The sequence below is a fragment of the Symphalangus syndactylus genome, chromosome 7, assembly GCF_028878055.3.
Source record: "Symphalangus syndactylus isolate Jambi chromosome 7, NHGRI_mSymSyn1-v2.1_pri, whole genome shotgun sequence".
NCBI classification, from domain to species: Eukaryota; Metazoa; Chordata; class Mammalia; order Primates; family Hylobatidae; genus Symphalangus; species Symphalangus syndactylus.
In genome coordinates, this window is record NC_072429.2 from 122,165,462 (window position 1) to 122,189,418 (window position 23,957).

Consider the following 23,957-nt stretch of genomic DNA (forward strand, 5'->3'; position numbering starts at 1 on the left):
TGAACTCCTGAGCTCAAGTTGAAGGCCACCCACGTTGGCCTCACAAAGTTCTGGGATTACAGGCATGCACCACCACATCCAGCCTGCTGAGTTCTTTTACTACCTCTAACAGATTTTTTGTGGATTCTTTAGGATTTCCTACGTAATACAAAAATTAGCCGGGCGTGGTAGTATGCGCCTGTGGGCCCAACTACTCAAGAGGCTGAGGCGGGAGAATCGCTTGAACCTGGGAGGAAGAGGTTGTGGTGAGCCGAGATCATGCCATTGCACTCCAGCCTAGGCGACAGAGCAAGATTCTGTCTCAAAAAAGGATTTCCTACATATAAAATCATGTCATTTGTACATAAAGAGAATTTCACTTTTTCCTTTCTGAGTTCCTTTTGTTTTTCTTGCCTTAACTGCACTTTTGAGCAACAAATGAGAGATAACATTCAACACTGCAATTTCAGCATGGTTTTCAAACTCTGCATAGGAATGTAGACATAACACTTCTAAAATCTGTAGAAGACATTTCAGGAAGCACTTTAGTCGCTGTACCTAAAATACATGTACCATATAAACATTCCAGTGTCAACAGCACTTTAAATTTGCACAGTAATATATGAAAGAACAGACTTTACACTTCTTTTGCACTGAATTATCTTTGCTGTGTTTTAAAATACTTAAGAAATAGAAACAAATTTGGCAGTTTTCACCTTTAAAATTTATTACATAAGCTACACACACAAAATGAAGTCCTAGTTATAAAAGATGCATCTAGAATAATTTATAATAAACCAACAAAAATGAGAATGTGTATCTCCAGGAATACAGACATATTTAAATGTTCTCAGTGACTGGCATTGCTTTATGCATTACATAAGACAGTATCTACTAATTAAGATACTGAATTTACTGGGTTTTAGAAGGCTTTAAAAACAATATCCAGATAAATCAACAACAAAAATTCAGCTCAACTTTGAACTGCATTAAAATCCAGAATCTCTCATTTTAGATGACCATTCCTTATTCCTCTCAAAAGGTTTCCAACAGAAGCTATCTCACAAACTAATTATTAGAATGTCTTCTCCCCACTCTCCCCAAAAGCAAGTATGCATAGAAGTGCATGCTTTTAACCTTAAGAAATGTATTTTTGGTATCATTAATATAAAATTATAATATTTATATTTATAAAATTGTATATAAAAAGTATCAATAGAATATAACCTAAACACAATTTTAGAAAGATATCAACAGCTTGCAAATATAAAAACTTTGTGCTATTAAAAGGTGTTTAACAAGGTAGTTATTAACACATTTGTTGTGTATATAATTACAAAAGTAAACCAAGAAATATTTAAAATCTTTATTAACCCAAATTAGAATTATAAGAATGTTTGTCTCAAAAACAGTAACTGTGACACTCAAGTACAGAATTGTGGTGCAGCCAGAAGTTGTTTAAGAGCCCTCCCGCAAATCATGACTTGCACTCTGGCTTTTAAGTGAAGACAAGGGAATCTCAAGACAGATAGGAGGAGGGCATTTAAAGAAAACAAAGATGACAAAAAAGATGGGAAGGACACAATGGTTAAGTAAGTTTCTTGTCTGATACAATAAACTATTTTTAGGAAGGATAAAATTAAAAGTGCTTAATACAAACAAAATTTAACGCTGCTAATTATTCTTAAGTGCCGTAAAACATTAGTTACCAAAATAACTTTATTAAGAGTTGGCCAAACTTCAACTATTATTACTATTACTACAGGGTCTTGTTCTAGCAAAGTTCCAATATTTATCAGTTATCTTACACATGACATTTATCTTAATATGTACATAAATATCAGGAAAGTTTAAATACTTTTATTTTACTATTTTAATCTTTTCCTTAAAGATGCAGGGTTTCATACTACATCAATTAGGTGGACATGACAAAAATGACTTGAATAGGAACTGAATATAAAGAATACTCGATACCATGACATCATCATCTGGAACAATTGAAGTTTTCTACCTCTTCCTCCATTTTCTAGATAAAGGGGAGGAAGAGCAAATAGTAAGTTTCAATATGGAATAAGCTAAAGAAACATTTCATTACTTTTTTTTTCAGTAAACAACCTTAAGAATATTAATATTCGTGTATATATTTGATAGTGAAAATAAACATTCAGTTCAATATTTAAGACTGCCACATAAACTGATTTTACCTGTAGGACTTCATTATTTAAATAACTTTGAAATGAGTCTGGGGTGCATTCATCTTATGTTAAATTCAAATAGTATTATCAAGGTACTGATGTAGTTAAAGAGTTTAGTATTTTACACTTTGTAGGTATCAATATTATATATATACTACATAGTATACTTTAGTAGGTATACTAAATACTATATATATACTAATGGGTATCATTTTTATATTTTGTAGTTACCAATAATATGCATATGTAAGTAATATCTTTTTTTAAAATTTAGCACTGTCTAGTGAAATGATCTGTTATTAAAAATAATAATAAGGCCAGGCATGGTGGCTCCTGCCTGTTAATGCCAGCACTTTGGGAGGCTGAGGCGGGAGGACTGCTTCAAGCTAGGAATTCGGGACCATCCTAGGCAACACAGCAAAACCTCCATCTCTACAAAAAATTTAAAAATTAGCCCAGCATGGTGGTGCTTGCCTATAATCTCAGTTACTTGAGAAGCTGAGGCAGGATTGCCTGAGCTCAGGAGTTCCAGGTTATAGTGAGCTATGTTCTTGCCACTGCACTCCAGTCTAGGTGACAGAGAAAGATCCTGTCTCAAAAATAAATATTAATGCTCTAATTAACACTCTTAATACCTACTATAAAGGAAGATTAAGTACATAAGTCTTTTTTTTTTTTCATACAGAGTCTTACTCTGTCGGCCAGGCTGGAGTGCAGTAGTAGCTTGATCTCGGCTCACTGCAACCTCTGCCTCCCGGGTTCAAGTGATTCTCATGCCTCAGCCACCCGAGTAGCTAGGACTATGGGTGCACACCACCACATCTGGCTACTTTTTGTTGTTTTAGTAGACACGGGGTTTCACCATGTTGGCCAGGCTAGTCTTGAACTCCTGGGCTCAAACAATCCACCTGCCTTGGCTTCCCAAAGTGCTGGGATTACAGGCATGAGCCACTGTGCCTGGCTGACAAGTCTTAAAAGAAGCTATTATTCTTCATTAATACATACACACAAAAAGGGTATTCATAGTTTATGTTCCACTATTTTTTTTTTTTTTTTTTTTTTGAGACGGAGTCTCGCTCTGTCGCCCAGGCTGGAGTGCAGTGGCGCAATCTCGGCTCACTGCAAGCTCCGCCTCCCGGGTTCACGCCATTCTCCTGCCTCAGCCTCCAGAGTAGCTGGGACTACAGGCACCCGCCACCGCGCCCGGCTAATTTTTTGTATTTTTAGTAGAGACGGGGTTTCACCGTGGTCTCGATCTCCTGACCTCATGATCCGCCCGCCTCGGCCTCCCAAAGTGCTGGGATTACAGGCGTGAGCTACTGCGCCTGGCCTCCACTATTTATTAAAGACACAAACTATGGCTGGGTGCAGTAGCTCACGTTTGTAATTCCAGTATTTTGGGAGGCTGAGGTGGCTGGATGGCTTAAGCTCAGGAGCTCAAGATCGGCGTGGGCAACATAGTGAAACCTCATCTCTACAAAAATCACAAAAATTAGCTGGGCATGATGGCAGGTGCCTGTAGTCCCAGCTACTTGGGAGGCTGAGGCAGGAGGATCGCTTGAACCTGGGAGGTGGAGGTTGCAGTGAATGAGTTGAGATCGCACCACTGCACTCCAGCCTGGGCGACAGAGACCCTGTCTCTAAATAAATAAATAAATAAATAAATAAACAAACAAACTAAGTTCTAGATTGAAAAAATACTAAACTCACTTGCATTTAGAAATAAGTCATAATCCGGCCGGGCGCGGTGGCTCACGCCTGTAATCCCAGCACTTTGGGAGGCCGAGGCGGGCGGATCACGAGGTCAGGAGATCGAGACCATCCTGGCTAACACGGTGAAAGCCCGTCTCTACTAAAAATACAAAACATTAGCCGGGCGAGGTGGTGGGCGCCTGTAGTCCCAGCTACGTGGGAGGCTGAGGCAGGAGAATGGCGTGAACTCTGGGGGTCGGAGTCAGCAGTGAGCCGAGATCGCGCCACTGCACTCCAGCCTGGGTGAAAGAGCGAGACTCCGTCTCAAAAAAAAAAAAAAAAAAAAAAAAGAAATAAGTCATAATCCATATATTAAAAATGATCTTTATGGAATGGGACATCAACTTTGGAAATAGAAAGATGGTCTTTAAGTTCTTACACAGATTAAATAAAGCCTCAACAATCCTACATAAGTGATATATTAATGTGACCATAAGAGCATTTGTAAAAAGTTTCCACTCAAGAGTTTACCTGAATAAGTGATGTTTTATCATAGTCCTTGCGATGCTGATAAATACATTGGCTGATTACTGCATACAAATTTTCCAACTGAAATATGTTGTAGTTTCGACTTTTTTTAACAACAGTCTTCAAAAGATTCTAAAAGAAAATATGAGTGTCAGTGTGTGAGAGAGAAACTTCCTCAGACAAGATACTTAATTTAGAAGGTTTGGGGAATTATTACAAGCCTGACAGAGGGTAGACCAAGCCATCTGATGACACAGGGCAGCCTCTGGCAGTGGCTCTGACATTTAAATGTACTTAAGTCTAGCTATAATCCTGGCCTTGACCTTGAGTAACTCATATTCTAAAAACTACAGCTGAGGGGATTGCCAATTCTACGTCTAGCCATAAGCATCTACAAACAAATTAAAAACTAACCTCAATTTAGATTAACAGGAGAAAAGCAAAGTTTTTTTGCAGGAGATTTTATGATAGTATAAGTAGATTTTAACTAATTTTATTATGTGAAACTAAAAAAGATACTACATAAATGGTGAACTACCTCACCACTTCAGGGTTCTTATATAAAAAGGATTTTCCATCTGCTAAGTGTTTTTTTGTCATGACTAAAACGGTGGACTTACTGGATTTCTGTAATTCTTCAAGTCTGGCCCTTCCAGAATATGCTGCCATTACCTCATAATTAACAAAAACACACCATTATAGTTAAGTAAAAACCAACTAAAATGGCCATAGGTAATGGTCATAAAAACAATGTATGGGACCAGTAATTTAGATCAGCAAGTTAAAAACTGCAATTTAATACATTAGTCACCTCCAACTACATCCTTTATGCAAATTATTTTTATTTTTTTTTTTTTTGAGACGGAGTCTCACTCTGTCGCCCAGGCTGGAGTGCAGTGGTGCAATCTCGGCTCACTGCAAGCTGCGCCTCCCGGGTTCACGCCATTCTCCTGCCTCAGCCTCTCCGAGTAGCTGGGACTACAGGCGTCCGCCACCACGCCCTGCTAATTTTTTTGTATTTTTTAGTAGAGACGGGGTTTCACTGTGTTAGCCAGGATGGCCTCGATCTCCTAACCTCGTGATCCGCCTGCCTCGGCCTCCCAAAGTGCTGGGATTACAAGCGTGAGCCACCGTGCCCGGCTTATGCAAATTATTCTATAGCAAGTATATCCTCTCATAAAAGGCCATTATTTATTGCATGCCTAATGGATATATGGTACTATTACATAGTCTATTTTGATGGGTTATATTATCAGAAAAAGTAAAAATTGAAAGTCTCAGTAATGAATTTAATTGACTCTGAATGACACACATGTATATTGAGCAGAACAAAGCTGCAAAATTTATAAAAATTAAGTAGAATAATAATTACTACTCTTAACCCCAAACAACATAACACGGTGAACTTACACACAAGTTCCTGTTTCAGCACTAGGAATACATTTCACTGTCATGAGATTTACATGGGCTTTCAGTTCCACACATATTTTTTAATAGAGTTTTTCAGAAAGACCAGTTTTTTGAGAGAAACTACTCCAGGAATACTGCTGCTTCCTTCTCTAAGAAGTGTAGACATCAAGTTCTTATTAGCTCTGCTACATTCAAGAAAAAGGCTTTCCTAAGTTCATTAGTACTAACAGGTTCACTTTGTACTTAAACAGGGCAGATTTCCCTCTAAAATGCCAAAACTCTTATCTGTATTACAAATAATGTATCTCTGATAAACGTATAATGTTTTCAGACTTGAAATGTGGCCAAAATAAAACAGGTAAATTGGAATTGGGATGCGAAATGTTTTTACTTTTGAAGGAAAAGGGCAAGAAATCAATCTTATTTCAAATATGTTAAGGCAACTGTAACACATCCAAGTTGTTGGTTGAGGAGATAAGACTGTTGTTTAGGGGTGTCAGGGTGTGGGGTTCCAGATGTAGGATCACCGTTACAGAGGTGATGGCTATTCCAAAAGTACAGAATAATAAAGCAAATGATCAGAAAAACCCTGAGGAGCTTACAAAAGTAGTTGAAGGCAAGGATGATTTAAGGACACAACAGTCAAGGAAGAAGAGTTATCTATTGTGTCAAGTGTTACAGATATGGCAAGAAGAATTCAATTTAACAAAGGCAAGTATTATTAGCTATTAGGATGTCATTTTATTACAGTGGTCAGGATGAAAATTGAATTTAGGGGAACAGGCAGGGGAATAGAATGAGCAACAGATAACCTGACAGCTATCAGAATCACTTAGCTATTTTCTCTCTGATTCCTACCACAGATCCTTGGATATAATTCTTAATTTTGGGCCAGGCATGGTGGCTCATGCCTATAATCCTAGCACTTTGGGAGGCTGAGGCGGGAGGATTACTTGAGCTCAGGAGTTCAAGACCAGACTGGGCAACATAGTGAGACTTTGTCTATTTTTTTAAGAATTAAAAATCTATTTTATATTAAAAAATAATAGTAATAATTCGTTTTTTTTTTTTTTTTTGGAGAGAGTTTTGCTCGTCACCCAGGCTGGAGGGCACGATCTCGGCTCACTGCAACCTCCGCCTCCGGGTTCAAATGATTCTCCTGCTTCAGCCTCCCTAGTAGCTGGGAATACAGGCGCCCAGCACCACACCTAACTAATTTTTTGTTTTATCTATTATTATTATTTTTTTTTGAGACAGAGTCTTGCTGTATCGCCCAGGCTGGAGTGCAGTGGCACAACCTCGGCTCACTGCAAGCTCCACCTCCCGGGTTCACGCTATTCTCCTGCCTCAGCCTCCCGAGTAGCTGGGACTACAGGCGCCAGCCACCACACTCAGCTAATTTTGTTTTTGTATTTTTACTAGAGATGGGGTTTCACCGTGTTAGCCAGGATGGTCTCAATCTCCTGACCTCGTGATCCGCCCACCTCAGCCCTCCCAAAGTGCTGGGATTACATGAATCATGGAAGGCATGAGTCACTGCGCCCAGCCTAATTTTTTATTTTTAGTAAAGACAGGGTTTCACGCTGTTGGCCAGGCTGGTCTCGAACTCCTGACTTCAGGTGATCCGCCCACCTCAGCCTCCCAAAGTGCTGGGGTTACAGGCGTGAGCCACTGTGCCTGACCTATTCTTAATTTGGAACAGGGGAAGGAGAAGAACAGTAAAGGGAAACTTGGAGGAAAAAAAAGTTTTACTTTTTCATGTAAATCCCATGTAGCCAGAATGCTACTAGTCACAAGCCAGTGTTTGGGGATTACTAATCTGCAGAGTAAAAGCATTATGATTTCAATTTACATACTTTTAATCGCTCATGATCCACAACAAGTGAGGGTGTAGGCTGAGAAAGAATTGCCAAAGCCTTTTCAACACTGATGAGCTGCTGCTGTTGTACCTGGGAACGTCTAGCTCGAGTCATTCGCAGAACACACATTTCTAGAATGAAAAATCAAATGATTATTATTTGGTCCATAGATAGTATGATGCCTAAAATAAATAATATTAGGCAGATTAAACAGGGCATGTTTACTAAGGACATAAACAGCAATTCTGGCTTATTAACTCATTCTAAGATTAAGATACTGCCACTCATACACTCAAAAATTAAGGACAGTTTGAGAAGTATGTTTCATACTGAGTATTTCAAGGGGATTCTCAACAGGTTAGAATGTCTTCTACTTAAGCACAAGACACACAACTGAAAAGCTAGAAGGGACCTCAATAATCTAGAACAGGGGTTGTAAAATACCATCCATGGTCAAAATCTGGCCTACCACTGTAAATTACGTTTTATTAGAACACAGCCTGCCTGTAATCCCAGCACTTTGGGAGGCCAAGGCAGGTGAATCCCTTGAGTCCAAGAGTTCAAGACCAGCCTGGGCAACATGGAAAAACCCCATCTCTTAAAAAAAAAAAGAAAAAAAATTAGCTGTGCATGGTGGTACATGCCTGTAGTCTCAGCTGCTTGGGAGGCTGAGGTTGGAGGATCGTTTGAGCCCAGGAGGCAGAAGTTGCAGTGAGCAGAGATCATGCTACTGAAATCCAGCCTGGATGACACAGCAAGACTCAAAACAAACCAACCAACCCAGCCATATCCATTTTATCTACTGTCAGTGTAGTTTTCCCAGCAGGGTTGAGTAGTTGTCACAGAGACCAAGATTGTACGGGCCCCTGTGTAGGCTAAAGTATTTAACTATCCGGTATTTGGTTCTTTAAAGAAGTCTGCTGATCCATGATTTAGCACAATACATTCAATGATAAATGAGAAAAATAAGGCCAGGAGAGGTGAAGAGACTTTTCTTTCTTTTTTTTTCGAGACGGAGTCTTTCTGTCACCCAGGCTGGAGTGCAGTAGCATGATCTTGGCTCACTGCAACCTCCGCCTCTGCCTCGTGGGTTCAGGCGATTCTCCTGTCTCAGCCTCCAGAACAGCTGGGACTACAGGCAGGAGCCACCACGCCCAGCTAATTTTTGTATTTTTAGTAGAGACGGGGTTTCACCATATTGGCCAGGCTGGTCTCGAACTCCTGACCTCGTGATCCACCCACCTCAGCCTCCCAAAGTGTTAGGATTACAGGCTTGAGCCACCGCGCCTGACCGTGAAGAGACTTTTCTAAGGATATACATCTAATTGTTGTGAGAGCCAGGATAAGAACCCAGACTTCTTGATATCGAAGCAAGTACCTGTACCGCTAAATAGTATTCTTTTTAAAAAGAAAACGATAAAAGAAAAAACAAATCTGATTCAAACCAAAACATATTATACAGCCAGAAGATTAACATTTAAAATATTCACACTAGAAAGTATATCCTAGTCTATTATTGCTAATTACTCAAATATACTTAGAACTCATGTCAAAGAAGCCCTTGCAAAAGCCTTGCATTCAGTGTATCAGCCACTAAAAAAAAAAGTCCATTAACTGAGTCAATGCTTATTTTTGACCAAAATAAATGTTTGGCCCCATTATCCACTATTTTGCTTTGTATAATTAAATAATGTTTGGCTTTTCTAAAATCCAAACAAATCTACTGTCAGGGGCTCCAGAAGATCCAAATGAGGACAATTCTAAATAGAAAATTTGGGGAGCAGGATCAGTGGAATAAATATAAATAATCTTGGACTTAACCTACAATAAGGGATAGAAAAATGATCGGGGTAAGAGTTGTTCATACCACTCAGCAAGAATCATAGCAGACTCTTACCTTGCTTAAAAATGAAAGGGTATCATATGCTTTAGTTTGTTACATTTAATCTTCAAAATACCTCATTACCAAGCAACTATCTTATCTACCCCAATTCTGCAGATGAGCAAACAGGCTGACAAGTTAAGTATCTTGCCAAAGGTCACAAGCTACTAAGTAGTGAACTGGAGGCTCAAATCTAGGTCTGTTTGATGCCACAGCTTGTAACTATCCTTACTAGCTCAATAGTAAAGATAATGCTATTGTTTTCTAATTAACTAACATCTGCTCTGAAAGGCAAGCAAAAAGCAATAAACCAAGATGCAATTAGGTGTTTAGAAACTTTGAAATATCTTTTAAAATTAGTAGATTATTTTAATTGAAAAAGACGTACCTTTTCCTTCATTTTCATCAGAAATATGTATTATCTGAGAGCTAGAAGCATCTTCATTGCAAGCAATCTTGTCTCTCAATTCTGTACATGCTGTAGTCTTCCTAGAGTCTTCAAGCTCATTCTCAATATTACAAGTATTTGAATTATTTCTCAATTCCAGTATGCTTTCAGAGGCATTTTGCTGTTTTTCATTTTCTTCCACTGAAGACTCTCCTGTGTTTCCAGTCTCATTATGATCTACACTTGTGTCTTGAGTTTCCTCTGTATCACTCTCAATTTTGTGGTCCATGGCATTCTGGCTATCATCCTTTGCCTGTGAAATCTTCCTTCGCTTTCTTATGGTACCTAAGTACCAGTTTGACTTTTTGCGAATTTTCCTCTTCAACTGAGCTTCAAGAAATTTAAAGAAAAATGATGAAAGAACATTCAAGCATTTTCTAAAATTCAAAGAGTGAAAAGCCCTGATATATGAAAGGATAAATAGTGAGAAACCACAGTAGTTTTGTATGATTAAAATACAGAAACAAGAATAGAGCATACTGTGAGAAGGTGGAGAAGTGGGTAAGGCCCAGATCATAAAATGGTAAAAAATTTTGATTTTATCTTGAAATTTTTTTTTTTTTTTTTTGAGACGGAGTCTCGCTCTGTTGCCCAGGCTGGAGTGCAGTGGTGCAATCTTGGCTCACTGCAAGCTCTGCCTCCCGGGTTCACGCCATTCTCCTGCCTCAGCCTCTCCAAGTAGCTGGGACTACAGGCGCCCGCCACCACGCCCAGATAATTTTTTGTATTTTTAGTAGAGACGGGGTTTCACCATGTTAGCCAGGATGGTCTCGATCTCCTGACCTCGTGATCCGCCCGCCTCGGCCTATCCTGAATACTTTTAATCTTGAATAATTTTAAGGAGGGTACTGACACGATCTGTCTAATGCATATTTTGCAAAGATCACTTTGGCAGCAGTATGAGAAATGGACTGGAAGAACGACAAGACTTGAAATAGGCTACACTTATTGAGCATTTATCATATACTAGAAACTATCTTACTACATTGCCTAGACTGGAGTGCAATGGCTATACAGAAGCACAGTCTTGGCGCACTACAACCCCCAAACTCCTGGGCTCAAGTGATCCTCCTACCTCAGCCTCCTGAGTAGCTACAACTATAGGTGTATGCCACTGCATCAAGCATATACTAGGAATTCTTCTAAGCCCCTTATGTATGCTTACTCATTAAAATTTAATTTAACCTGGTGGGGCGCGGTGGCTCACGCCTGTAATCCCAGCACTTTGGGAGGCTGAGGTGGGCGGATCACGAGGTCAGGAGATCGAGACCATCCTGGCTAACACGGTGAAACCCCATCACTACAAAAAATACAAAAAAATTTGCCGGGCATGGTGGCCGGTGCCTGTAGTCCCAGCGACTCACAAGAGAATGGTGTGAACCTGGGAGGCGGAGCTTGCAGTGAATCGAGATCATGCCCTGACGCGACTCCGTCTCAAAAAAAAAAAAAACTTCACTTTAACTCAATGAAGTTTGCTACCATTTTCATCATCATTTTACAGATGAAGAAACTAAGGTACAGAGAGGTTAAATATTCTGTCTAGACTAGATGCAGTATAACCACACAGCAGTAGTCCTGGAAAGAAGTGGTAAAACTTTTAGGTAATAGAAATGACAAAGGAGAATGAAAGATTACCTTTCTCCCCAGTAGCTTTTTTTTTTTTTTTTTGAGACACGGTCTTGCTCTGTCACCCAGGCTGGAGTGCTGTGGCATAATCAATAGCTCACTGCAGCCTTGAACTCCCGGGCTCAAGCAATCCTCCTGCCTCAGTCTCCCAAGAAGGTAGGGCTACAAATGTGTGCCACCATGCCTGGCCAGTGTTTTGTTTGTTTTTTAGAGATGGAGTCTTGCTCTGTTGCCCAGGCTGGTCTTAAACTCCTGGCCTCAAGCAATCCTACCACCTTGGCCTCCCAAAGTGCTGGGATTACAGACATGAGCCATAGTGCCTGGCCTCTGTCCAGTGATTTTCTTAATGGTGTTTGGGAACTTGTCTGCTGCCTCTTGGTTGTCAGAAGCTGCTTCTCTTGTTATCTTGGTTTTTTTTTGAGATGGAGTCTTGCTCTGTCACCCAGGCTGGAGTGCTGTGGTGCGATCTTGGCTCACTGCAAGCTCCGCCTCCCGGGCTCACGCCATTCTCCTGCCTCAGCCTCCCGAGTAGCTGGACTACAGGTGCCCACCACCGTGCCCGGCTAATTTTTTGTATTTTTAGTAGTGATGGGGTTTCACCGTGTTAGCCAGGATGGTCTCGATCACATGACCTCATGATCTGCCCACCTCGGCCTCCCAAAGTGCTGGAATTACAGGTGTGAGCCACGCGCCTGGCCCTATCTTGATATTTTTTAAGCCAAACCTCTTTCTAAAATTATCAAACCATCTTTTGCTGGCATTAAATTTCTTCTGCTTTGTCATACAATGACTTCATTTTTTCTTGAATTATATTACAGTCTACAGGTATGCCTTTCTTATAGCAATCTTGCATCCGGATAAAAGCTGCATTTTCAATATCAGACAAAAGGTATTTCACAAAAAGTACAAAGTTTTTGCATCTGCTAGTGTAGCTGCAACAACAGCTTCAGAAATTTCCTTCTTTTCTTTATTTTTTGAGACAGTCTCACTCTATTGCCCAGGCTGGAAGGCAGTGGCGCGATCTCGGCTCACTGCAACCTCTGCCCCACTGGGTTCAAGCAATTCTCCTGCCTCAGTCTCTTGAGGGCTGGGATTACAGGAGGAGCTGGGATTACAGGCGTGCACCACCATGACCAACTAGTTGTTGTATTTTTAGTAGAGACGGGGTTTCACCACGTTGGCCAGGCTGGTCTTGAGCTCCTGACCTCAGGCAATCTGCCCACCTTGACCTCCCAAAGTGTTGGGATTACAGGCGTGAGCCACTGCGCCTGGTATTCTTTTCTTTCTTTTGAGACAAGGGTCTCACTTTGTTGGCCAGACTGGAGTGCAGTGATGCAGTCTGGCTCACTGCAAACTCCACCTCCCGGGTTCAAGTGATTCTCATGCCTCAGCCTCCCCAGTGGCTGGGATTACAGGCACTCTCTACCACGCCTGGCTAATTTTTTTTATTTTTAGTAGAGGCGGGGTTTCACTGTGTTGACCAGGCTTGTCTCAAACTCTTGACCTCAAGTGATCCATCCGCCTCAGCCTCCCAAAGTGCTGGGTTTACAGTTGTGAGCCACCACGCCTGGCTCTTTATTATTGTTTATAATGGTCCTTATACTGGATTCATTTGTCTTGAAAGGGCAGGATACTACAGCTGCAGACCTCAATCTATGGTATATATCAAACAATTCAACTTTATCTTAGAAAGTTATGACTTTCTCTGCTTCTTGGGAGCACTTCCAGCATTACTAGTGGCACCTCCTAGGTGTCCTATGGTGTTACTCAAGGTTTTTTGTACTACACTAAACACAAAAAAAAAATACTTGAGAACCGCAAATCACTTTTTACTGCAATAAGCAATTTACTGGAGAGGCCAACTGCTCACCGCATCACACATCGTTTTAAGCAGATACTCACGAAACTTGAGCTCACCACAACAGTAACAGGAGGTGGCTCCAAAATTACGGTAGTAAAGTTATGTACTACAGTAAATTTTATGCAGTTGTGATTTAATACTGAATCTTTACATTTGTTTACATTTCTCTTGACTGCAAATGGTGCTATGTACGATCTGTGTTTGTGTGATAAGTTTTGATAAATCTTAACTTTTTAAAAGACTTGTGTATATTTTATGGTGGTGATAAAATAGACTACTGTTTATACATATTGTATGCATCTGTGACATACCTAATTTTTTCACTATTTCTAGGCTATGCGATTCAATCTGCAAGTTTTTTCAAACTGTTGCAAAGCTCCAAAAAAATTTCCAAGATATTTATTGAAAAAAATCCACACATATGTGGACCTGTGTACCTCAAACTTGTATTATTCAAGGGTCAATTGTACTCAGAACATAAACATGAAATGAATATCCACCAACAGAAGAAACTCACATAATCAGCACCCAGATTGAGAAACAGAATATATACTAACATTCCAAATCACCTTTATTCTAATTCTAGTCATAATATCCTAAAAAGTAAACAGTATCCTGATTTATAACACCATGGATTAGTTTTGTCCATTTTTGACTTCATACATATATAAAAATTTTAAATGTATATTTTAAAATTTATTTCACAGGTGAATGTATCTAGGATTCACTCAACATTGTTTGGGAGGTTCATCTATGCTGTTATATGTAGTTGGCATTTAAGGATTCTCACTGTATAATAATTCATATCTTTCCATTCTACTAGTAACGGGCATTTGAGTTACCCCCAGTGTTGAACCATGACTTTTAATGGCAAAACCACAACCACTTTTGTACCAACCTAATATTATGAATATTGCTTCTCTGAATATTCTTGTACATGTCTTTTGGTGGACACAAAATATGTAATCCTGTTGGGTATCTATCAAACGACTGTTTTAAGGTAGCCAATTTCCATGTCATCAATTTATATATTCTTGCTTAAAGCTGATTTGACTGTCAGCATTCTAGTAGTGAAGGCCTCTTGCTAATTTTCTTCTCTTATCTTTCCTTTCCCAGCTGCCTCCTCCCATTTTTTCAAAAGAAGGGCTTATTCTTTATCTCAAATCAATTACCCGAGGATGGACAAACTTGCAATACAATAGAAGGCTCAACCCCAGCAAACACCGCTAACCCTAACCTTAACACACACACAGAGATCTAAAAAGGTAGTGAGGAATGGCCAGGCGCAGTGGCTCACGCCTGTAATCCCAGCACTTTGGGAGGCCGAGGCGGGTGGATCATGAGGTCAGGAGATCAAGACCATCCTGGCTAACACGGTGAACCCCATCTCTCTAAAAAAAAAAAAAAAAAAAAAAAATTAGCCGGGAGTGGTGGCGGGTGCCTGTAGTCCCAGCTACTCGGGAGACTGAGGCAGGAGAATGGCATGAATCCGGGACGCAGCGGTTGCAGTGAGCCGAGATCGCACCACTGCACTCCAGCCTGGGTGACAGAGCGAGACTCCGTCTCAAAAAAAAAAAAGAGTAGTGAGGAATTACAGTGCTAAAATCTGGGAAAACAAATGAGTAACAGAGGCTGAGAAGCTGAGCAGTCTGACAAAGGGGCTTAAAGAACAAAAATTGGAATTAGAGGTCTGCCAAGGAAGGCAGGCCTTAGAAAACCCTACCGGCTTTGAATAGGTAACATGTGGAGTTACCTTCTAAGAATAAGGGGGAGTAGGAAATAGACCAGAATTTACAGACATCAGTTTCAAATCAAGACAGTCCACAATTAGATGGTGACTTCTGGGTTGCAAGTGGTACATTAAAAACTTGGATTTATTTCAAGAATGCAAAGTTGTCTTAATAGTAACAAAATCAATGTAATTCACTGCATTAACACATATAAAGGAAAATAAGGGAGAAAGTTAATGGTATTAGAAAAGAATAAAGTTATAGTTTCATAAATGAAAACTACTTGAGTACTTACCAGGAGTGCTGCAAGCCATGGGAGTACTCGGTGTCTTTAGCTTTTCATTCTGCTCTGGGTCTGATCTTTTATCACCAACAAGAGTGGAATTTTGCTTTGGCATCACATGGTAGTAAGACGGGGCATATTTGGAGGAGCTACAACCTTATAAATAGATATGTGGGATGTCAAAAGGATTTCCAGATTTCAAAATTACATGAAGGATTAACTAAAAGTACAAAATACATCTGAAGCACCCTTTTCAGATGCTTCTGAAATTCATATATTCTGAAATTCATTCATAATATTAAGTTGGTATAAATCAACCAAACCACTTTCCTACCTCTTTTCTTTCTAGATTCCTGAATTTCTTCACAGAGCTGCTCAAAGTCTTCATCAAGTTCTTCTTTAATTATGGCATAGGCAGTATCTCTTAAAGCACAGGCTCTATGCCTAATAAGACGATCTATGAAGTGAGTAAAAAATGTAATTTTTAATTTCCCCCTTTTAATAATATACCAAAAATAAACTCAGTATATTAGGCTAAGATAGTAGCTCTTACAATTCCTTTTGACTTTTATCAAGAATAGTAAAAGTTACTAGAATTGTCCTATTCTGTTTCTGGTGCTAATCTAATGTTCTGGACATCTGATTCAATATGGCAGACTAAACCCAAACAATTTTACTGCTCTGTCCTGTTCAGATCCCTTTGAAATATCAGAAGAAAAAAGAATCAATCAATAGCAAGAGATTAAACATGATAACAAAAAATAAGAGGCAGCTATCAGTGTCATTAGTGAACAAAGAATGTGAAAGAATTTTGCAAGAGATTTATAGAGGTTGTTATTGCATTGACAAAGAAACTAGACAATGAAAAAGCAATCCTCCACAGGAAACACTGGGAAAATCCTATGCTGAGAGTATGAATACTACAAACTGGAATATGATTTCAGGCAGAAGACGGAATAAGCGAATGCAGGATTGCTTGAGCCACATCAATACTCCTCAAAGGACAAGAGATTGCAAAATTCACTCCCAGGTTATACAGTACATCACACGCAGAATGTTGAAGTGGGCTTTCTAACATGGCATTTGGGCCTGAAGAAAGTCAGAGCAAGGTCTAAGTAGTGGTTCCTGAACCCAGCAGCATCAGTGTCACCGGGAAACTCATTAGAAATGCAAATTCTCAGGGTCCACACCTACAGAATCAGAAACCTTAGAGATGGGGTCCAGTGATCCGTATTTTATGAAGTCCTTTAGGAGATTCTGATGTCCACTAACATTTGACACCACTAGCCTGAAGTAATTTTAGATTGCCACAATAGACAGAAAGGGAGTAGCAGCAACAGCATGATTGCAATGCAACAGAGAAAGCCCTCTGCCTCCAGGGTACCTCGTTTCTTCTTCCTACGTACAATGGACTGTTCTCATCTTGTTAGTCTGTTTCCTACTGCTTAACTCCAGAACTCTGAACTACAGGGAAATGCCTAGGGAAGGTGAGCTAGAGGACTGGGAGGGAAAGAGTAGTAAGATTTTCAATTGTTGAAAAAAATTTTAGTAGTTTCCTATACTAATCAATCTAACAAGCGCCACCAATTTAAAAACAGCTGGAGGAGAAATTAATACAGAAAACAACTATTTTTAAAATGTATCTTTTTATCCACTGGTAAGAGTTAAAGAACTGCATCTGTAAGAACAGGAAGCCATCAAAAAATAAGCACCCAAGAACATTTCTTGGAAATGGACAAGCTGCAGAACAAACATATCATTAAAAATCCTTTATACATTTTATTTTTAAAAATTTGTAAAAATTTATGGGGTGCAAGTGTAATTTTTGTTACAGGCACAGACTGCACATGAAGTCAGGGCTTTGGGGGCATCTACCACCCAAATAACATACATTGTACCCATTAAATTTTATATTAATAGAGGGGATAGGTGAGAGCAGAACGGGTATATGCACAGAAAAAGGTCTGAAAAGATATCCTCAAACTTAACAGTGTCTGCCTTTGGAGAAAGGAAATGGGGGGCTAGATTTTTTAAAATATTACTACTAGTAAGCTCTATATTATATTGCTTTTGTAATAAAAATTATAATGGTCTTAACTAATAGAATATTTTAAAAACTATTTCATTACAGAGTGCCTACTTTTCCACTTTGAGGAAGAGCACTAATATAGAAAGTATACAAGCCATTTTGTGTCTCATTAGAGGATCTATCATGTAATTGTTAATAAACAGGGATTTGGGAATGAAAGAAACCTGCATTCAAATTCTCACTGTCCCTTCCTGGAAGTGTGACCTTCAGCAATGTTTTTAACCTTTCTAAACTTCATTTTTACCATTTGTAAAATGGTTGTTGCGGATTAAATAGTATTTTGATTATGTTTATAATACAGCACCTGACACACAAATCAACCCTAAGTGTTAGCTGCCCCCCAACTCAATCCCCTGAAAAAAAAATTCACTAATGCTCACCTCCAGGATCTCTATCTGGATTGTATTCTAAGGCATTACTACAGATTAGATCAATATCTCTCAAATAGTCTTTCACGGTCAGATACTTGTGTAGATCAATTTTACTGATTACAGATGAAAGGTCCATTGGTTGCTTTATTACAGTGACATAATCAGGAACCTAAAATTCAAGCAAATGATGAAATCACGAAGTTAACTCTAAACGTAACATGTGAGTCAAGTTTCTCTGCCAGGCAATATAGGAGATAGAGAATAAATACGTAAGAGATTATGATAATATATTTAACATAAAACCTTTCACTTGATTTAAGGCTATTTTTGTTTTGTATTTGTTTCTATTCCTTGGGCAACTGTATTCTCCAGTAATTGCTTCTTATTCTTGGGCAGCTATATTCTCCAGTAACAGCCTATATTCTTTCCTCATCCAATTGCCACCCATCCTTCAGGGCAACTTAAGACCTGGCTCTCTAGGTCTCTTCCAACCGTGTAGGTCATAATAATAACATGCCTGTAATCCCCAGCACTTTGGGAGTCTGAGACAGGAAGATTGCTTGAGGCCAAGAGTTTGAGACTAGGCTGGGCAACATAGCAAGACCCTATCTCTACAAGGTTGCAGTGAAAGATGATTGTGTGACTGCACTCCAGCCTGGGCAACAGAGTGAGGCCTCAACCCTTACTACAAAAAAGGCCGAGCATGGTGGCTCATGCCTGTAATCCCAGCACTTTGGGAGGCTGAGACAGGAAGATCGCTTGAGGCCAAGAGTTTGCGACTAGGCTGGGCAACATAGCAAGACCCTATCTCACAAGGTTGCAGTGAAAGATGATTGTGTGACTGCACTCCAGCCTGGGCAACAGAGTGAGGCCTCAACCCTTACTACAAAAAAGGCCGAGCATGGTGGCTCATGCCTGTAATCCCAGCACTTTGGGAGGCCGAGGTGGGTGGATTACCTGAGGTCAGGAGTTTGAGACCAGCTTGGCCAACATGGAGAAACCCTCTCTCTACTAAAAATACAAAAATTAGCTGGGCGTGGTGGCACACGCCTGTAGTCCCAGCTACTTGGGAGGCTGACGCAGGAGAATCACTTGAACCTGGGAGGTGAAGGTTGCAATAGCTGAGATCGCGCCATTGCACTCCAGCCCGGGCAACAGGAGCAAAACTCCGTTTCAAAGAAATAAAAAATAAAATAAGACATTCTCAATTACTTCTGGAATGTTTAGGTTGGGGAGACAAAGTTAATTGTCTGCAGGAAAGGAAAATGTGTTACCCTGCTCTTATAAAGTCTACATGTGCGTAGGACACTAACCCGGTACATGTTTCCAAATAGATAAAACTAGTTCAGAGTGTAGGCAGAACCACATAAACTCTTCAAATATCCTTTGATTGTGAAGCATTATGGCCTAGAATACACTTGATCCAAAGATTAATCTAATACCTCATCAGGGTCAACAGGCTTAGTAAACACTCGGAATCGCTTGTCAATAGCAAGCCTATGTGTAACATTTCTTAAGAAAATCCTCAGTTCTCTAAATGTATCTTCTTCTTGTTCTTCTAGTCGTTTCACTTCTTCTGCTGTCAGTGATCTTGGCTCAGGTGGTGGTGCTACTGGGAGTACCTCCAAAGCCTGCAAAACTTCACATGAATGGAAGAGGTTAGTTACTGCTCCTCCATAACATTGAGGGTGACAAGTGATTTAATGAAAACAGAGTCAGGATTTGAGGGATTATCTTCCTTATATATACAAGGAATCCAAAGATTTGAAATACAAAAGTACTACCATAATCTCTAACCCTACATCCCCTCTAGAAATCATTAGTAACTTGTAATTTGGAATGCTAATTCCTACAAGTCATTACCTCTGTTCCATTTTAAGATAATTTAAGAGGCAGCTGGGTGTGGTGGCTCACACCTGTAATCCCAGCACTTTGGGAGGCCGAGGTGGGTGGATCACCAGGTCAGGAGATCCAGACCATACTGGCTAATACAGTGAAACCCGGTCTCTACTAAAAATACAAAAAATTAGCTGGGCGTGGTGGCGTGTGCCTATAGTCCCAGCTACTCAGGAGGCTGAGGCAGGAGAATGGCATGAATCCGGGAGGCAGAGCTTGCAGTGAGCCAAGATCGTGCCACTGCACTCCAGCCTGGGTGACAGAGAGACTCCGTCTCAAGAAAAAAAAAAAAAAAAAGATAATTTAAGAGGCTATTAAACTTCGAAATTGCATGATTTCCAGGACAAAAATATTCTAACTATAAAAAAGCCTTCTTTACTAGTTTTGAACTAATGAAAATGTGTAATATGTTTCAAATATAACAACAAGTTATTTTGTTTAAATAGATATCCAATGAGTACTCAGGATAAAAAAAGGATTATTAGAGTCCTGCCACAATGAGCTGACTAACTACTAAGGGCGTAAGAGGCATAATTATATCATTGTAATGCCATATTAGTAGTATTTTAAAAGTATGATGGGTCATAAAGGCAGAAGCAATTCATTTTGCCCATATAAGTTAGGAAAGGCTTCATAATAAAGAATAAATGAGGTATACTAAAAGGACAATTATTTAGCCGGGCATTTTGGCATGAGCCTGTAGTCCTAGCTACTTGGGAGGCTGAGGTGGGAGGATGCTTGAGCCCAGAAGGTTGAGGCTGCAGTTGAGCCTCAATCATGCCACTTCACTCCAATGGATGACACAGACCCTGTCTCAAAAAATAAAAATAAAAGAATAAGTAGTTCTTTAGACAGAGATGGGGGATAGAGATAGAAGCTTTACTGAGGAGAGAGCAAGCATTAATAAAATAGTGAAAAGGTAAAATCATGTTACCTATGGTTTAAAGATAGTGTTTTATAAGAAAAAAAAATGTGGGGGTGGAGGGCTGAGCAGAACATAAGTGCCCAAAATGAGTTCAGAAAGACAGACTGGGGCTATACTATGAAAGACCTTGTGTACCTTAAGAACTTTAGTCTACTTTAATGGGAAGCATAGAGATTTTTAAGCAGCAGATGCATCAACCTCACGACTGAGGTTTTGAGCTTGTGTTTTCAGACACATGTCAATGCCATTAACTATTTCATTCCTACTTTCTCAAAATTATTAAATATTAACTTTGATATAGAAACTAACCTGCTTTCTTTTTTGATATAGGAGGCTTAGCAGCTTGTTTTAGAATTAAATCTTCAAAAAATTTTGTCCGTTCTTCTTTACGCGGTAACTGGACATTAAAAATCTCTCCATAATCACGGATAAACAATTCTTGCACCTTAAAAAAGAAAATAAATGCAATATATATCATATATACAGATGATCCCCAACTTACAATGGTTCAATTTACAATTTTTAGACTTTACAGCAGCATGAAAGTGACATGTATTCAGTATGTCCCTCCACTTAACAACCGGGTTATGTCCAAAGAAACCCATCATATGTCAAGGAGCATCTGTACAGTATATAAACATATGTATGCAGTATATATACACACATGCATATGAAATGCATGTGTCAGTCATTTAAGACAATAGCAGGTTATTATACACATATTTTTAATGACAAGCTAAATTGTATATTTTTTAAAAGAGTCTTTAAAGAATGTTAGATTTATGTATAAACTATGTTTAGAAGAGACTGAGGAACTAAAAACCATGAGAACTCAAGAACCCAAACTACAATTAATAAAGGACCTGACTTGATGATATTTTACTTTTTTCGTTTTCTTTTTTTTTTTTTTTAAGAGACAAGGTCTTGCTCTGTCACTCAGGCTGGACTGCAGTGGCACAATCATAGCTCACTGCAACCTCAGACCGGGCTCAAGCAATCCTCTTATCTCAGCCTCCTGAGTAGCTGAGACTACAGGCACGCACCACCACACTCAGCTAATTTTTAAATTTCTTGTAGAGACAGGGTCTCCTTGTGTTGCCCAGGCTGATCTCAAATTCCTGGGCTTAAGTGATCCTCCTGCCCTGGCCTCCCAAAGTGCTACAATTATACGCATATGCCACTGTGCCTGGCCCTGATACTTAAAAGGTTTGTTGAGATCAATTAATTCATTTTCCCAACCCCAAATGAGATGAGATACAAGAAAGAGAAATTGTTCAAAAATAAAAAGCAGGCCGGGCGCAGTGGCTCACGCTTGTAATCCCAGCACTTTGGGAGGCCGAGATGGGTGGATCACGAGGTCAGGAGATCGAGACCACGGTGAAACCCCATCTCTACTAAAAATACAAAAAATTAGCCGGGCGTGGTGGCGGGCGCCTGTAGTCCCAGCTACTTGGAGAGGCTGAGGCAGGAGAATGGCGTGAACCTGGGAGGCGGAGCTTGCAGTGAGCCGAGACTGCGCCACTGCACTCCAGCCTGGGCGACAGAGCGAGACCCCGTCTCAAAAAAAAAAAAAAAAAAAAAAAAAAAAAAAAAAAAAAGAACTGTGTAGAAAGTGTTTCAACATAGGTGAGATATCCACATAAAGGCAATAGTGTAGAGTATGAAACTAGATAATTAACTAAACTGGAAACCTTTAAGGACCTCCCCCACTCAAAGAGTTTATAATATATACTTAATATTCATTTCCTAGCTTATTTAACTTAGAGGTTCTGTAATCAATTATTACACAGAGTCACTGGGGACATAATCTGGTCCCTTGATAACCTTGGCCTCCTTTCCTCCTGCATTACCCCTCACTTACTCTGCTCTATCATCCTGGCCTTCTTGCTATTTTTCCAACCTGCCAGATACAGATCTGCCTCAGAGCCTCTGCATTTGCTTCTTCCTCTGCTAGGACCTTTTGTCCCTCAGCTATTCCAATGGTTCACTACCTTACCTTTTCCATGTCTTTCCTCAAATATCATCATCATCTTTTTTTTAATTTTTTTTTTGAGATGGAGTTTTGCTTTGTCGCCCCAGCTGGAGTGCAATGGTGGGATCTTGGCTCACTACAAACCCCACCTCCCGGGTTCAAGCAATTCTCCCGCCTTAGCCTCCCGAGTAGCTGGGATTACGGGCACACATCACCATGTCTGGCTAATTTTTGTAGAGACAAGGTTTCACCATGTTGGCCAGGCTGGTCTTGGACTCTTGATCTCAGGTGATTCGCCCACCCCGGCCTCCTGAAGTGCTAGGATTACAGGCGTGAACCACCGCACCCGGCCAAATATCATCTTCTTACTGAGGCCTTACCTAGCCTATTTAACACTGTAACCTACCCATACTCTTTTACCCTTAGCTGAATCTTTCTCCACAATAATAGTTAGTATTATAAATTTTTTAAAACTTCTCTCCCCCACTCAACTAAAATGTTAGCCCTATATGTGTAAGGATACACGTTTTTGTGTATATTATTCACTGTTATATCTCCAGTTCCTAGAACCATGCCTGGGAGAAAATAAGCACTCAATAAATATTTCTTTAATAAGTATTTGAGCTTATCTTCCTACTAGTGTTCTAAAAAGTATAAACCAATTTTGTCAAAGTTGTGAAAAAAACATTAAACTCATTCATTAAAATATACAGAAGCCTACAATATGCTTGTTATGTGCTCCATGGACACAAAGATGACAAAAAATAGTTCCTAATTTCATGTACTTTACATTCTGATGGGGAAACAGTCAAGCAAATTAATATTTAATGGAAGGAGGCAATACAAATAAAGCAGGAAAAGGGAAAAGAGTGTGATGGGTGAAAGAGCTATTGCTATTAGTGAGAAACTCTGATCAAAGAAGGCCTCCCTGAGGTGATATCTGAGCAGAGATTTGAGAAAAATAGAAAATGATGCCAGGCAAGTATGTAAGAGAAGAGTATTCCAGGCAGAAGTAGCATGGCCTTTTGTTCACTATTGGCAGTTGTCTAAATTGGCACAAACTTGAATGAGTAATTTAATATTGTTAAAACTTGTAAATGTAAAACACTCTTTGATTCAGCTACAGCTATTCCACTTCTAGGAATCAATACTAGAAAAATCCACATACTAGTGCTCAGACTAACTAAAATACAAGGATGCTCACTATAATA

The 23,957-nt window shown here is 39.7% G+C and overlaps 1 protein-coding gene across 1 annotated transcript in view; it reads right to left on the minus strand.

The window, feature by feature from the left end:
* Positions 1–1,331: 1,331 nt before the first annotated feature.
* ATAD2 (ATPase family AAA domain containing 2) overlaps positions 1,332–23,957 on the minus strand; it is a 78,263-nt gene continuing 55,637 nt past the window's right edge. The window contains exons 20-28 of the mRNA XM_055287153.2: positions 21,084–21,219; positions 19,396–19,592; positions 17,963–18,122; positions 15,828–15,950; positions 15,506–15,649; positions 9,934–10,323; positions 7,661–7,794; positions 4,398–4,526; positions 1,332–2,005 (exon numbers count right to left, since the gene is read on the minus strand). Of these exons, the coding sequence (XP_055143128.1) occupies positions 1,964–2,005; positions 4,398–4,526; positions 7,661–7,794; positions 9,934–10,323; positions 15,506–15,649; positions 15,828–15,950; positions 17,963–18,122; positions 19,396–19,592; positions 21,084–21,219 (1,455 nt within the window). The 3' untranslated portion in view covers positions 1,332–1,963. The remainder of the gene's footprint in view (positions 2,006–4,397; positions 4,527–7,660; positions 7,795–9,933; positions 10,324–15,505; positions 15,650–15,827; positions 15,951–17,962; positions 18,123–19,395; positions 19,593–21,083; positions 21,220–23,957) is intronic.